The sequence below is a fragment of the Cotesia typhae genome, unplaced genomic scaffold (genome assembly GCF_013202065.1).
Source record: "Cotesia typhae breed Kobodo isofemale line unplaced genomic scaffold, CoteBio_Ctyphae scaffold_13, whole genome shotgun sequence".
Lineage (NCBI taxonomy): Eukaryota > Metazoa > Arthropoda > Insecta > Hymenoptera > Braconidae > Cotesia > Cotesia typhae.
The window spans coordinates 6,806,530-6,821,349 of NW_027423774.1; the positions used below are offsets into that span (position 1 = coordinate 6,806,530).

The 14,820-nt window shown below is 31.6% G+C and overlaps 3 protein-coding genes across 5 annotated transcripts in view; 1 reads left to right on the forward strand and 2 right to left on the reverse strand.

The window, feature by feature from the left end:
• Nucleotides 1-89: 89 nt before the first annotated feature.
• On the forward strand, nucleotides 90-3,012 carry LOC141534203 (uncharacterized). Of its 2 annotated transcripts, none has more exons than XR_012480383.1 (2): nucleotides 90-2,014; nucleotides 2,379-3,012. XR_012480383.1 is itself a non-coding variant. In XM_074253398.1 (2 exons), exon 1 carries the CDS (start codon nucleotides 1,418-1,420, stop codon nucleotides 2,006-2,008), a length of 591 nt encoding a protein of 196 aa, XP_074109499.1. In that variant the 5' UTR covers nucleotides 104-1,417; the 3' UTR covers nucleotides 2,009-2,014; nucleotides 2,379-3,012. The 2 variants fall into 2 exon arrangements, 1 of the variants encoding a protein (XP_074109499.1); XM_074253398.1 differs by having other exon boundaries at nucleotides 104-2,014.
• Nucleotides 3,013-3,257: 245 nt separating this feature from the next.
• Nucleotides 3,258-14,820, reverse strand: part of LOC141535535 (uncharacterized) — a 37,924-nt gene continuing 26,361 nt past the window's right edge. Inside the window, exons 7-8 of the transcript XR_012480604.1 lie at nucleotides 4,730-4,935; nucleotides 3,258-3,286 (exon numbers count right to left, since the gene is read on the reverse strand). The gene's annotated coding sequence lies outside the window, so the exon portion shown is untranslated. The remainder of the gene's footprint in view (nucleotides 3,287-4,729; nucleotides 4,936-14,820) is intronic.
• On the reverse strand, nucleotides 6,356-9,434 carry LOC141535539 (uncharacterized). Of its 2 annotated transcripts, XM_074255503.1 has the most exons (3): nucleotides 9,306-9,434; nucleotides 6,578-7,264; nucleotides 6,356-6,488 (listed from the first exon to the last, which is right to left on the reverse strand). In XM_074255503.1, exons 1-2 carry the CDS (start codon nucleotides 9,354-9,356, stop codon nucleotides 6,578-6,580), a joined length of 738 nt encoding a protein of 245 aa, XP_074111604.1. In that variant the 5' UTR covers nucleotides 9,357-9,434; the 3' UTR covers nucleotides 6,356-6,488. The 2 variants fall into 2 exon arrangements, with proteins under 2 accessions (XP_074111604.1, XP_074111605.1); XM_074255504.1 differs by having other exon boundaries at nucleotides 6,356-7,264.

The following is a 14,820-nucleotide window of genomic DNA, read 5'->3' on the forward strand; positions in this document are numbered from 1 at the left end:
TATATATATATATATATATATATATATATATATATATATATATATATATATATATATATATATATATATATATATATATATATATATATATATATAGTTATACACATATATAGTTATATGAGAACCTGAGGTGACCCGTATCTGATACATTTAGTATTCACTTGCATCCAGCTGTTAACAGTTGAATTCTAACCTCTGAACCACGTGGACGTATGTGCTGTGAGTTAAATAATAACAGTTAAAAATATTGTTTAAAAATAAAATGGATAGAAAATCTTCCGCGGAAAGGCGTACGCGTCCACATCGTCAGAAGAAAAGGCAATTTCACGGTAATCGATACACGGCACAAGAAGACACCAATTTTACAAGTGCATCAGCAGCAAAACTAAAAAATCTAATGATGAAGAGGTGATCATTGAAAATAATTACGGCTACTGTGTATTGGAGTTTTGCACGGTTTTCTCGATGATTTCTTCTTTAGTTTTGTGCGCTCAATGTAAAAAAGAGATTAAATTTTCACGCACATCTTTTCGTGGATTAGGTTTTAAAATTTCATTACAATGTGGTTGCGATAGTATTCAATATATACCATCATGTCCATTCGTCGACAAATCCTTTGAAGTAAACCGAAGAATTATTTTTGCTATGCGGCTTTTGGGAGTTGGCAGGGAGGGAATAAATATCTTCTGCAGTATCATGGATATCTGTCAAGGATTATCAATCAGTATATACTACGCTTGCATCGAAAACATCCATTTGGCCGCATGTACAGTTTATAACCTCATTATTTCCAAAGCTGTGAATGAAGAAAAAGAGTTAATATCAGCTAGTGATCCTAATGCTTGTTCTACGGAGTTTACTGTTTCTGGCGATGGGACATGGAAAAAAAGGGGTTTTAATTCTCTATTTGGAGTAACTACACTTGTAGCAAAAAATTGCAAGAAGGTTGTTGATACTGTTGTCAAATCTAGTTTCTGTCAAGGCTGTAATGTTTGGAAAAATAAAAAATATTCTGATATTGCTGCGTATAACGATTGGTATGAAAGTCATGAAGAATTATGTACAATAAACCATAAAGGAAGTGCAGGCAAAATGGAAGTTGATGCTATTGTCGAAATGTTCTGTCGATCAAATGAAAATCACGGAGTGAAATATGCTAAATACATTGAAGATGGTGACACTAAAACATTCAAGGGTATTCTCGATATGGATCCTTACGATGGTAACCCATTTGTCCAAAAAAAAGAATGCGTAGGTCACGTCTAAAAAAGAATGGGTGCAAGGTTACGAAAAGCGAAAAAAAGAAAATAGAGGGATTGGTGGAAAGGGTGAAGGCAAATTAACTGATAAAGTCATTAATAAATTGTCTTTATATTATGGCTTAGCGATTCGCCGGCACCCTGATTCTGTTGAGAACATGAAAAATGCAATTTGGGCTACTTACTATCATAGCAGTTCTACAAATGAAAATCCGCAACATATGTATTGCCCACCTGGTACGGACAGTTGGTGTAAGTGGCAAAAAGCTGCATACGTACGTACATTAGAGGAGTTTGACCACGAGAATCCTCCTCTGTCTGATAACGTCTTGAAAGTAATAAAGCCAATTTACGAAAGCTTCTCATCAGAGGAATTATTGACCCGATGTTTAGGTTCAGAAACGCAGAATAATAATGAGTCTCTGAACTCTCTGATTTGGACTTTCGCTCCGAAACACATTCATTCTGGACTTCATATTATCGAGATAGCGACATTTATTAGCGTTTGTATTTTCAATGAAGGCTTTATTCCTATTTTAAAAATGATGGAGCTGATGGGAATAAAAATTGGACCAGAAGCTCATTCATTTGCTGGCAAACGCGACAACGCCCGGATTGACCGCTCCGAAACACGAGCATCCATCGCTTCAAAGGAGGCCAGAACTGCTCGATATGAAGAAAGAAATGCAGAAAATAGTTTCTTTGAAGTCGAGGAAGGTCCAATGTATGAGGCAGGAATGGCAGATTAAATCAATGTAAGTTTAAAATATCATTATATGACTTAGACTAGAAAAAACTTTACGCGAAACTTTAAACGCGTTTTTCTCAAAACTGTCTTTTTCGGAACGATGACCACGATTTTTCAGGTTCTACTGGACCGATTTACTTGGAATTTTTATAGAGTCTTCTTTATTGGCTTGTCTATGGTTGGAACTAGCCCTATCCCCAAATTTTTATTTTAACTATTTTTAAAAAATTCAAAACCGTCAGAAAAAGTGGTCGAAAAAAAAATTTTTTTTTAAACAGTCGCCATTTTGTGAAAAATTTTTTTTCAAACTTTTCCCTACTTCCGACCATTGCGACATTATTCTTGATTAATAATCTTTTTTTTTTTTTTAGTTTCAGATTACTAGGAGGGTTAAAATCATGGTCATAGTCACGTGGAAATTTTTAAAGAGCCCCCACTCCGTCAGCTTATAATTTTAAAAATTTTGTACTTTTTTTAGTTTTTAATTTTTTTTTGTATTTTTCTAATGTTAACAAACAACTAATAAAAAAATGTATAGTAAAAATATTAATTGTCTTTTTTTTACGACATTTCAAAAATTACCTGAAATTCATGTTTCTAGACCAGAATACCCCCTTAAAATTTTTAATAAACTAAAATCTTAGAAGAGATGCTGATAGGTATTTTTTATTGAAGAAATCAGAACATAATTCGAGAAGATAAGTTCAGCGACAATGGTGAAGATTAAATCGTGAATGTGTGAAATAAAAAACAAATAAGCTAAAGTTATATATGACAAAATATTGTAAGCATTACTATTACTAGAAGAAATGGTGTTAATTTATTCTAAAAATAATTTATATCCATGTGCTAAGTAAATTATGTTTAAATATAAAATTCATCCAATTATTCAAGGTATTTAAATTTTTAGATTATTTACTTTCAATAATTATATTTATGTCAGTCTATCCCAGGTGCTTACATAAAATAGTAATATATCTTCCAAGATAAAATGTTATTAATTTATTGAACTGACAAAAAATCCATAATTAATATTCACAAAAACTAGATAAAAAAATCAAGTGTTTAATTATTTAAGCTTAATTATAATTAGAGGTGATTAAAAAATTTAATTACAAAATATGTTAATATAATCATTTTTATTTCTTCCCAATTAGGTATAAAAAATTAACAATAAAACAAAATGTAAAAACAATTCAGTAATAATTAAACTTTAATTCATCAATGAATTTTTGTTGCCATTTGGTCTTCTGAGGATGCCCCTTATTGAAGCCTTCATCTGAAAAGCAAAATAAAATAATTAATAAAAAATGGTGTGTGTAAAAAAAATTTTAAAGAAAAAAAAATTGCAAAAATGATTGAAAAAAACAAGTTAAAAAAAATTAAAAGGGTTTTATTGTAGTAAAAATTTAGCTATACCGTATAAATATAAAATCATTAATTATCATATGAATTTAATTCAATATTATTTAAGATTTTTCTGAATCAACTAATTTTGGAGTTGCAAAGTGTAACGTTCGAGCAAATTTTAAAGTTGAGCTCCAGACTTAAGAGATTATTTAAATTAATTTAAATAAAACCTCGATCATTCCGTTAAGAGAATTCTTTTACAGAGTGATGAGAGGATAAGGAAATTCTGCGAACGCCATCGCAACTCGAATTCAAAACTTATGATAGCATCTACACTTCTTAACGGATTTAGATGAAACTTGGTACACATATTTTTTGGATAATAACCTTGAATGAGTTCGAAGATGAGCAAAATCTGTCAATAAGTTTAGAAATGGTAGCTCTTCAAAATGATCAAAATAGTAAAAATCACGTTTTTGGTGACTTCATTGATGTATAACTTTTGATTAAAAAGGGATGGCTAATTTTTGATAAATTCATGTGAAAGCTCATAAAATGACCTTTAATTTGACGTATATAACATTGAGATTTCGACCATTTTTAGTTATTTTATCGAAGTTAAGAGTGCAATTGAACTATTTTCAGTCAATGTTTATAGTACAACCGACTTATGAATGTTATTCTATCGAGAATTCTCAACAGATCCTAATGAAATTAAAATAAATTTCATTTAATGTCAGACAGAAGTTAATGGGATAATATGATAATTCATGCTGTGAAATCTACCTTCCATTTCGAGTATGGCCGAATGGCGTTTTTTTAAATTATATTTGATGGCTAACTTCAGTCCGAGCTATTTGAATTTTTTCTCGCATATTCTATACACTCACATTAAAAAGTTCCTCTCCCTAATCCTTTCTCAATCCTTTCCCACCAAAATATCCTGTTACGTGAATGTTGGAACGCTTCACGTAATAATTATCCGTAACTCCTATTTTTTCCCGCTTCACAGCATTATTTTCGAATTTGAAAAAATATGGAACGATTTTTATGAGGCTGAAGTTAGCAGAAACTTAACAATTTTTTTATTTTTCTCTAAAAATGAATTAGGCATGGAAAATTATTTACAAAAATAACATTTATAATTTTTCAGAGCTTCTAAAGATGAAACTTTTAAATAAAATTTTCTTACTATAATTTATTTGTTAAAAAAATTCTAAAAATTATCAGATGTCTTCCAACTTGAGTTTCATCGTTTTTTTGGGACATCATGTTCCCGTAGCTCACAAATTTCACTCTCATCCAAACGCGCCAAAAGAAGTATAACTTGACAGACTTTTTAACAATTAAAAATAATAAATAAAAAAATTACCCGATCTAGAGAGTCAGCGATTTCTAAATTAACTTTAGCCCAAGCTCTGACAATATTTCCAATTATCGTCGGAGGTTTTGTGGAAGCTTCTGTCTTGATTTTATCCAGATACATTTTGATAATCTTTTGCTCTTCTGTACTGAGCGTCGGCCAACTCGGTTTCTGAGTCACTGGAGCTCGAGTCACCAAGCCCGTCGCTGCAACCGCTGGATTTAAAAAAAAATTTTTTTGTAATTACTTTTTCAATAAAAAAAAATTCTAACAATTTTTAAATGCCGGCTAGCTTAATTTTTCAGAAAATATTTATTTGTTAAAAAAAATTAAAAAATTATCAAGTGACAGCTAACTTTGATGTCATAAAGTTTAAATACAAAACTCTCAGATTAAAATTAATTTAATAATTTTTGTAAAAAATAAATTGTGGCAAAAAAATAATACTGAAGTTAGCAATCAGCTGTCAATTTAAAAAAATTTTTTTAACAAATTAATTACAATAAAAAAAAGCTTCTAAAAATTTTCACTTGTAATTTTTATTAATTTTCACATGTAAAACTTTTTAATTGAATTTTTTTTTAATAATTTAAGTGTTATAAAATTCCAAAAAAATTTTTAATATCTGTCAAGTTCAGTATTATCAAAAAAAAAAAAAAAAAGTGACATTTAAAAATTAAAAAAATTAAAATTGCAATTTTTAAAATGACGATAGTCAGCCGACATCTAAAAATTTTTAGAATTTTTTTTATTGAAAAAATTATTTTAAAAAAAAATTAATTGAAAAAATTTTACATGTAGAAAGTTTTAAAAATTATACGTGCAGTTTTGTAAAAATACTTTTTTTTTTCTAATTTAATTGATAAAAATTAATCTAAAATTCTTAAACGTCAGCTAATTTAAAGTTCATTCTTAAAAATTTTAATAACAAATCAATTACAATAAAAAAATGCTTCTAAAAATTTTCACTTGTAATTTTTATTAATTTTTACATGTGGAATTTTTTAATTAAATTTTTGTTATAATAATTTAATTGCTATAAAACTCTAAAAAAATGTTTAATGTCTGCTAATTTCAGTGTCATAAAAATAATCTAGTGACTGCTAACTCTGATGTCATAAATATTGTACCTGGGCTCAAAAGAGCTGCAGCAGAAGCAACTAACAGCACGCGAGCAATCATTATTATCAAACTAAAAAATAATCGGACTTTGATGAACTGTTCAAGTAAAAGTTTCACTAAAGAATGATTATGTTGTTCGATTTATCGACTATTTATATTGATATCTAGAACTACATCTAACAACTTTTTCACTAGAAGACACTTGTATAAATACTATTGATCACTTTTTGATAGTGTTATAATTTTACATTCAAAAAAACATTCTTTTTTTTAGAACACATTTGTGTGCGCTTCCTTTGAGCAACAATTCAGTATGAGTGATCTTTTATTTAAAATTTTGTAGGTCATCTTACTTTTTGTAAGCATATTCTTCAATGAGAAGACATTTTTTTCTATTTATTTTTTACGCTTAAAAATATATTTTATCAATTATTAACTATTTAATTTAATAATAAAGTATATAAATTTATTTACAATAATTTCCTTAATACTATAAATAATTATCAAGTCAGATTTAAAATTAATATTAAAAATTTTATTAATTTCCAAAAACATAAAATTACATAATATTCGTTAAAATATTCTTATATTTATTTATTTATTAAAAAAGCTTTTTCAGTTCTGCATCAGTTGGCATAAAATAATTCTAGAATAGAAAAAAAAATATAATTAAAAGAAATTCATCATTTAAAAGCTGATCTTTGCAATTTTAAGTACCATAAAAAATAAAATTACCTAAGCGGCAGTTTTAACAAATTCTTTTTGTCCTTTAATCCAGATTTTCTTCATTCTTTCGTACAATTCTGAAGAACCAGAAAGACCAGGCACCAATTCTAGAAGCCTATTCTTGAAATAATCAATACAAGATTTCTGAGCAGCATCACGAGCCGTCAACTTTGGATAGATATTACCCAAATCAGAACAGTTTGCAGTGAGTTTAAGAGCTTCTATGACAGTTTTAACGGCATTTTTCTTCATCTCTTCAGCATTTTCCACCGCCTTTTGAGTTTCATTGTTAAAAGTTTCCCATTCGAGTTTAGCAGCCAATTCAATGTCAGTCAAATTTTTAATATGTTGGCTTGAAAGTTTCTCCATTTCTTCAATTTGCCCAATTAATTTTTTCACTATAGCAAGATTTTCTAGAGAATCTTGATCAGTTTTACCAGCCAGTTGGTTGATCTCATTTTCCAGTCTCTTCTTTTTGCCATCAGTAATTCTTCTCACCAGCTCAACTTTCAATTTATAGTCATTGCAATTAACTCCAGCGGCGTAGTAATCGTTGGCTTTATCTTTTAGAACGAAATTTAGTTTGGATGCTTCTTCGGCTTTTAAACTAGCGGTCAAGACTTTTATTGTCGCTTTTTCTTGTGCGTTGAGGATTTCTTCCCTCTGTTCTTCTGCATTCTCAGCCGCTGAATGAACCTTTGAGGAAAAAAAAAAATTTAATTGTAATAATTAAGTACAGTGAATTTTTAATAATAATAATAATAATAATAATAATAATAATAATAATAATAATAATAATAATAATAATAATAAGCGGTGCTTGCTACGTGGCCTTCAAGCGGCGCATAGCGGGAAACGCAGACCATAACATCAGGCCTGTAGGCGAACGACGTAGACAGTGCAGTGGGCCAACTACCCACTGCATGGAAAAACTGAGTTACTACAAGGAATACACTCAGAAGTGCTCCCCACAACCGGTCCTTTTCGGATGAGGATCATTCATCAGGTGGGAGGAGCACACCGGAACCGATGAACAACGACGACCCTGGCGCCTTTAGGATAAACTTTAAGTGGACGGAAGAACTGAGAGTCGATCTCTTGGTGTGCTACCAACGTAGCGAACCGGGGGTGAGCGGTTATATGGCCCGGATGCACACTCATTGGAGTGATATGCATCCGGAGCTAGCGCATTTTACACACAAACACCTACGTAACTATGCCGCTCATCTTCGGCGCAATAGAAGATCGCTTGTGCCGGATAGAAGACAGTCTAATAGACTTTCTTTTCCGACGCAATTACACCAAGAGCGATGCCGTTCCTCCTTGGACAACAACAATCCCTTTATAGGACGACAAGTAAGTATATCTAAAAAGATAACTTACTCCAAACAACAGCTTGACACGGTAAATGAAGATCTCCGTGCAAACATTCTAGAGGATTCCACCCTGCTCACTGTGAGTCAGGTTGTGTATGGTGCAGCAGTTTCTGCTTTTCCGAAAGAGAGACATTGTCTCTCGATCGAGGCAAGGTTGAAACAGCGCATCTCACAACTTGGCTTGAAAATTGACATATCCCGGAAACAGGTCTCCCGCATTCAGTGTGTGATTGAGTTCGAAATAACTCAAAGAACATACACGCCCCGAATTCGGCGCATTGCTGCTGAACTTCGGTGGCGTCATCACACACTGAATAAGAGTACTCTTCTTGTCATCAAGGAAGAATCTCTTAATAAATTGCGGGCTCTAGTGGCTGCTAAAAAGTCATTAGAGAAAAGGCTGAAGCGGTTGATCGACAACTCACTGTTTCGATCCAGCCCCTCACGCTTCCTGACACCAAAGACCGATGTTACCGGGAATTATCCAACACCTGAGCGGGTGGAAACTTTTTGGACTGAGTTGTATGGAGATCAACCAAACGTGAACACCAACACTCCAGCTCTGCACGACTTCAAAGCATTCTGTCGGGAACACCGTCGACAGAATGCTGATGGAGAGAGCCCTGCAGTCAGTGTGGATGAAGTTCGTTCAGCTCTAAATGGCAGCAAAAATTGGGCTGCCCCGGGACCAGATGGCATTAATGTCTTCTAGTGGAAGAAGTTTACTTCTACCCACCTCCATCTGGCCCGCATATTTACATCGTACATTAGAGCTGACGATCCGATTCTGGACTGGCTTGTAGAAGGGCGAACCGTACTGATACCTAAAAAAGGTGACTTTTGATCAGGTCAAGTTTATCGTCCTGATTGTTGGCGTCCTTGGAGGGATGAAACGGTCTTTTGTATCCTCACTTGCCAAAGTTCCAACTTGCTCATCAAAAGCTGAGTTCTTGGCAGTCCGGATGCAGAAGGCTGTTATACTAGGCTCTCTCCGTCTACTTAGGGAAATGATTTTGGCCTGCTGTGATCACTAACCACCTTGTTGTGCGGAGTGGCCTAGCAGTAACGGATGGAGCTCAGGCTGGGCCCTCGGAGAATCGGACTCCGGGGATAACCCCCCTGAGCATTTAATAACAAACTAAAAAAAAAATAATAATAATAATAATAAACATTTTTAAATGAAATTTATTATTATGATTATGATTATGATTATAATTATTATAATTATTATTATTATTATTATTATTATTATTATTATTATTATTATTATTATTATTATTATTATTATTATTATTATTATTGTTGTTGTTGTTGTTGTTATTATTGTTATTATCATTAATAATAAATTAATTAATAATTACCACATTCAGAAGCCCGAAAAAAGCGACGATACAAAAAGCCCGTAAAAACATTTCTTCTTTTAAAAATTCGATAAATGTCAGCGAGATTGATTTTATGAATAGTTGATTTGTTGTGGTGATCTTAATGGAGTTACCGTATATATATACTGATTTCTACTATGAGTGACACTAAAAAACTATTCGAAAAAGCATGTCAAGCACTTGTGCAAATATAATTCTTATCACTTATCATATTATTATAATCATAGTAAGTTATTAATAATAACTTTTACAAAATTAAGACGATAACATATTTTTCCGTCATTGCCGAAATTAATTTACATATTATAAGTTTTTTTTTTTTTTTTTTTTTCCAGGTTAATTGAATATTGTACTGTAACGTACTAAGTAAGTACTAGAGATTTTCTTCCGTAACTCAATATATGGTATATGGTATAATATTATTTACATTCTTACAACATAAGAATATATTATTAAAATCAATATGTGCTTTTAGAATATTTCATGTTATTATTGAGTAAAGTTTCAAAACAATTAATCTATCATTTATTTTTGTACAGTTGTTTTTAAAAACAAAATTTTCATTTTATTTATAGAAATATCATCCCATTAGCCCGCCAACAGACATAGCAGGATTATAATTAACCATGGAATTTCCATTTTGTTGCGACGAATCAATAGCAAAATCTACCAATTGCTTGGTTAACAGTCCAACTTGGTTGGTCCAATTGAAGATATCCTGGACTATTTCTTTCGCTGTGATTTCGGCATCTTTAACCGCTGCAGACGCGCCAGCCACTGATTTATTCATCATGCCATTGACTTCTGGTAAAATTGGAGCTTTTGCAGGCGCTGGATTCACCTACAATATTGATTTTTTATCAGAAGATCATTTGTAATAATTAAAAACAAAAAATATTCACTCACCTGGTCATAAATGAAAAGACTGAGCAGCAGAGCGAATAAAAATTGGCAGAACATGTTAAAGAATTTCTTCAGAAGACAAAATTGAGAGTGAAAAAATTGCGATAAGTCTCTCTATTTATATTTAGGTAAAGTGATACTTTTTCTACGTAAAATTGACATCGACACTTGGATAAATAACATTAATAAATTTTAATACCGACAATTTGACAAATGATTATTTCTTAGAAATTCAAAGAATTTTTTAATAAAAATGTAATTATATTAATTTTTAGTTTTTTCGCTAAAATATTATTTTGTGAATTATTTTCAGAGATTTTAATCGCTTCAATAAACTTGTAAAAATTTCTGCAGCACTCCATTTGTTACAGAACGTCAAATCGGATGACATATTATTAATTTAAAAGTAATTCAACAACTGAGTCAAGAAGATATGAAAAAAATATTCGTGTTATTTAAATAACAATTATTTATACCAAGAAAGTTCACTAACTTTTAAATTGCGACAAAAAAAAATACATTTATTTTTTATTAAAATTTAAATAATTTTTAAGTTTAAAAAATTGTCTCACATTTTGCAATTTTTACGTTATTAATCTATATTATTAAGATAATGAGAAAAATTTTGCTTCCAGGATAGTCATATAATAAAATCGTTTTTTTTAGTTGAATTTAGTGTCATTGCAAAGGTCTTGAATTTGTGCCTTTTCAAGGTTTTTATTTCATTCTCACCGATAGTCAATTTATTGTGATAAGTATTTAAGCTGCATTCAAAAATGCTTACCTCTAGATACATAATTAAGAAATTACCTTGTATCTTGTGAACTATTGACATTTTTAAAGATATGAGCTCATCCCGATGTTACACTCATCGAGACCTTTCATTTGAGTACCCACATTAATTTTTCATATATTTATATAGATAGATTTATTTTTACTTGTATCACATAAATATTGCGTTTTACAAGGTGTTTTACATATATATTTTTCTCCTGACTCTACTATACATATAAAGGTATCTGTTATTTTCGTATATAATTTTTATATTTTACGTGGAATTTTATTGTTAATTCTCTATTTTTACCTATACCTTTAGCCTATAGTTTTTTTTTTTTTTTTTTTTTTATATACTCATTCACTCTATTCATTTCTTTCTTTCTTTAAAGTCTATTTTTCCTTTTTCCCTATCTCTCTTTCTCTTTCATTTTTCTTTAGATTATTTTCTATTTCCCTTATCACCTTGCATGTTCTCGTTCTTATCCTCCCTTTCATTATCCCCACTATTTCTTTTTTTATTTTGTCTTCATCCTCTGATTCCTCCCACCATTTCTTTATTTCCTCCTTACTTTCTTTAGTGAGTTTATTCCTTATTTTTTCACATGTTAAAACATGCATCAATATCTCTTCCTTTTCTCTGCATTCTCTACACTTCCAATCCTTTTCCCCTTTTTTTCCAGCTTTTACTAGGTTTCCGCACCTTACTCTTGCCCATAATTCTTTATCTGCACTTCTAATTTTCTTGTTTTTCCAATATATTTCTTCTTCGCTTTCTTCCATTAGTTCTGTATATATTTCACTAAACTTCGATGCTCTTATCCTTGACTCTTCTTTCTCTATCAATTGCTTCTTTAATAGTTCTATTCCTGTCTTTATATCACTCTCTATCTCTTCTATATCTACTCTGTTATATATTTTTTCTATTACTTTCTCGCATTTCATTCTCTTCGCGTTTTCTTCTATTTTCTTTCCCCATTTTGTCGGTTTCTTATTTATTATTCCTCTCATCTCTTCCCTTAGGCATATTTTTGGCCATCTTGTGTCCTCCATTCCTGCGATTTCTATGATGTATCTCCATATCCTTTCCCTTATTATTTCTTCTATTATCCCACTTCCCGTTTCCCTCCTTACTATGCATCCTGGGGTGTTTTTGACACTCCTAGTGCCATCCTATTTAATTTGTTTTGTACTACTTCTATTTTTTCACCTCTCCACATCCCCATATTTCTACTCCGTACATGCATCCTGACCTTACCAGTGTATTATATAGGTACATCCTGTCCTTCATATTGTTTCTTTCTGTTCTTCTTATTACACCCCATGTCGCGTTCGCCATCCTGTTCGCTTTATTTTTCATTATATTTAGGTGCATTTCATGGCTGTTTTTGGCTGTGAAATTATATCCTAGATATCTAAAGCTCTTCACTACTTCCAACTTTTCTCCTTTGTATTCCCACTTCCCTTTTTCATTTCTTCCTCCGTTTTTGAAAATCATCACTTTTGTTTTTTTGCATTTATCCTTAATTTATTTTTATCCGCATATTTTTCTAGTTCTTTCAGCATTCCTCTTAATCCTTCCTGTGTATCTGCAATTGCTGCTCCATCATCCGCATATTTTATCATATATATTTTTTCCTTCCCTATTACTGTTCCTCCTATTCTTTTTCTCACTATTTCGTCTTCCATGTCGTCTATGAATATGTTGAATAGCACTGAACTCAGTGCGCAACCTTGTCTCACCCCTTGATCCGCTCCAAATTCTTCTGATTTTGCTCCATTAATTACTACCTCATTTATTGTTTTACTATATATCAATTCTATCATCTTGTACATTCGTCCCTTTACCCCTATTCTCCATAACTTCTTCAGCAGCAAGTCCCTGTCTACTGTGTCAAACGCCTTCTCCAAGTCTATAAAGCATACATACAGTTTTTCTTTGTCTCTTATCTTTCTGTTTATTAATGCATTTAGTGTGAATATGTGGTCTCTTGTTCCTCTTCTCTTTCTAAATCCCGCCTGGCTCTCTTTTATCTTCCCTTCTCTGTCTGTCCAGCTCATTATCCTCTCCGCCATCATTGCTGTCAGTATCTTGTATCCTATGTCTAGCAGGGATATTCCTCTGTAGTTTCCCGCTATATCTTCGTCTCCTGCTTTATATATTGGAATTATCCTTGCTATTTCCCATCCCTCTTGTAGTCTTCCCTCTATCCACATCTTGTTTATTACATTTCTGACATCTTCCATCATTTCTCTTGGTAGATTCTTTATAAATTCTGCCGTGATCCCATCTTCTCCCGGCGCTTTATTCCTCCCTAACTTTCTGACTGCGTTTCTGAATTCTTGTCTTCCAAATTCCTCGTCTAGCCTTTCATCCTCACTGTTTTCTTCACTCTTTTCTCCATCTTGTTCTTCTGTATTTCTCCTTTTTTCTTTACTATTTAATAGGCTAGCGAAATGTTTAACCCAGTTTTTTCCACTTATTTTTTCTCCCTTGCACTTTTTATTTTTTTTACTTCTGAACTTGTTTATCATTTCCCACCATTTACTCATGTCTGTCGCATTATCTATCTCCTTTTTTTCTCTTCCCACCATTCTTCTTTCACTTTCTTTATTTCTTCCTTGTATTTTTTTTTGCCATATTATACTTTTTCTTTTCTTCATTATTGTTTCCATATTTCGTCAGTTCTTTCAATTTTTTCCAAACGTCTTCTCTTAGTTCTTTGCATCTATCACTGAACCATTCTTTCTTTTGTGTTCCCCCCCTTTTTCCATTTCGTACCTTTTTATTCATTTTTGTCATCTTTGCCACCTCTTTTATTACTTCTTTTATATCGTTCCATTTTATTTCTTGTGTGCTCTCTTTTTTTCTCTCCATTTCTCGTTTGTCCCCTCCATATATTCTTCCGTTTTTTCTTTTTTCCATCGTAGTCTTTCTTCCGTTATCTTTTTTAGATCTTCGTTTTCTCTTATTTCTTCCTCTTTCCTTTCTATCTTATTCTCTTGTCTTTTCAGTTCTATTTCAATTGGCAGGTGATCCGATTCTATTCTTTTTATTACTTTAAATTTTTCTACTCCATCTTCTTCTCCCCTATCTAATACCATTCCCAAATCTATTACTGAACAGCTATTTTTATTTTTTCCTCCAATGAACGTGATTTCTCCTGATCTATCCCCTTCTTTTGCTCCATTTAATATCTTTAGTCCTAACTCATTGCACATTTTTATTAGTCTCCACCCTTCTGCATTTATTTTTTTATCTTTCGATTTCCTCCCTTCTTTTTACTCGTCCCTTCTGCATTGTATTTTCCTATTCTTGCATTCAAATCCCCTATTGCTATGATCTTTTCAAAGTCAGTCTCATTTTCATTTATTATTTTTTTATTTTATTCTCTATCTCTTTCATTCCTACATTATTATATATTGCTATTATTAGCTCACTCTCTTCTCTGTTCGTTATTTTAAAGCCATGCATCCATTCCTCTACTTCCCATTCATTACATATTTCTTTTTTTATTCCCACTAAGTGGCCTCCACTTGCCCTTCCTCTCTTACATCCTACTCTTCTTTCTGCTACTTTGCACCACCACTTCATTTTGTCGCTCATCCTTTCTATTACTTTCTCTTTATTTTTTTCTTCTACCCATGTTTCCATTAGGTACACTATTTCATATTTCTCTAGAAGTTCTCTCACATCCTCATACTCTTTCATACCTGCAATGTTCCAGCTCATCATTCTACATTTTCTTTCATTCTCTTTACATTCTTTTTCATTCTCACTCTCTCTCTCTTTAATGCTTTTTCCATATTAAAATCT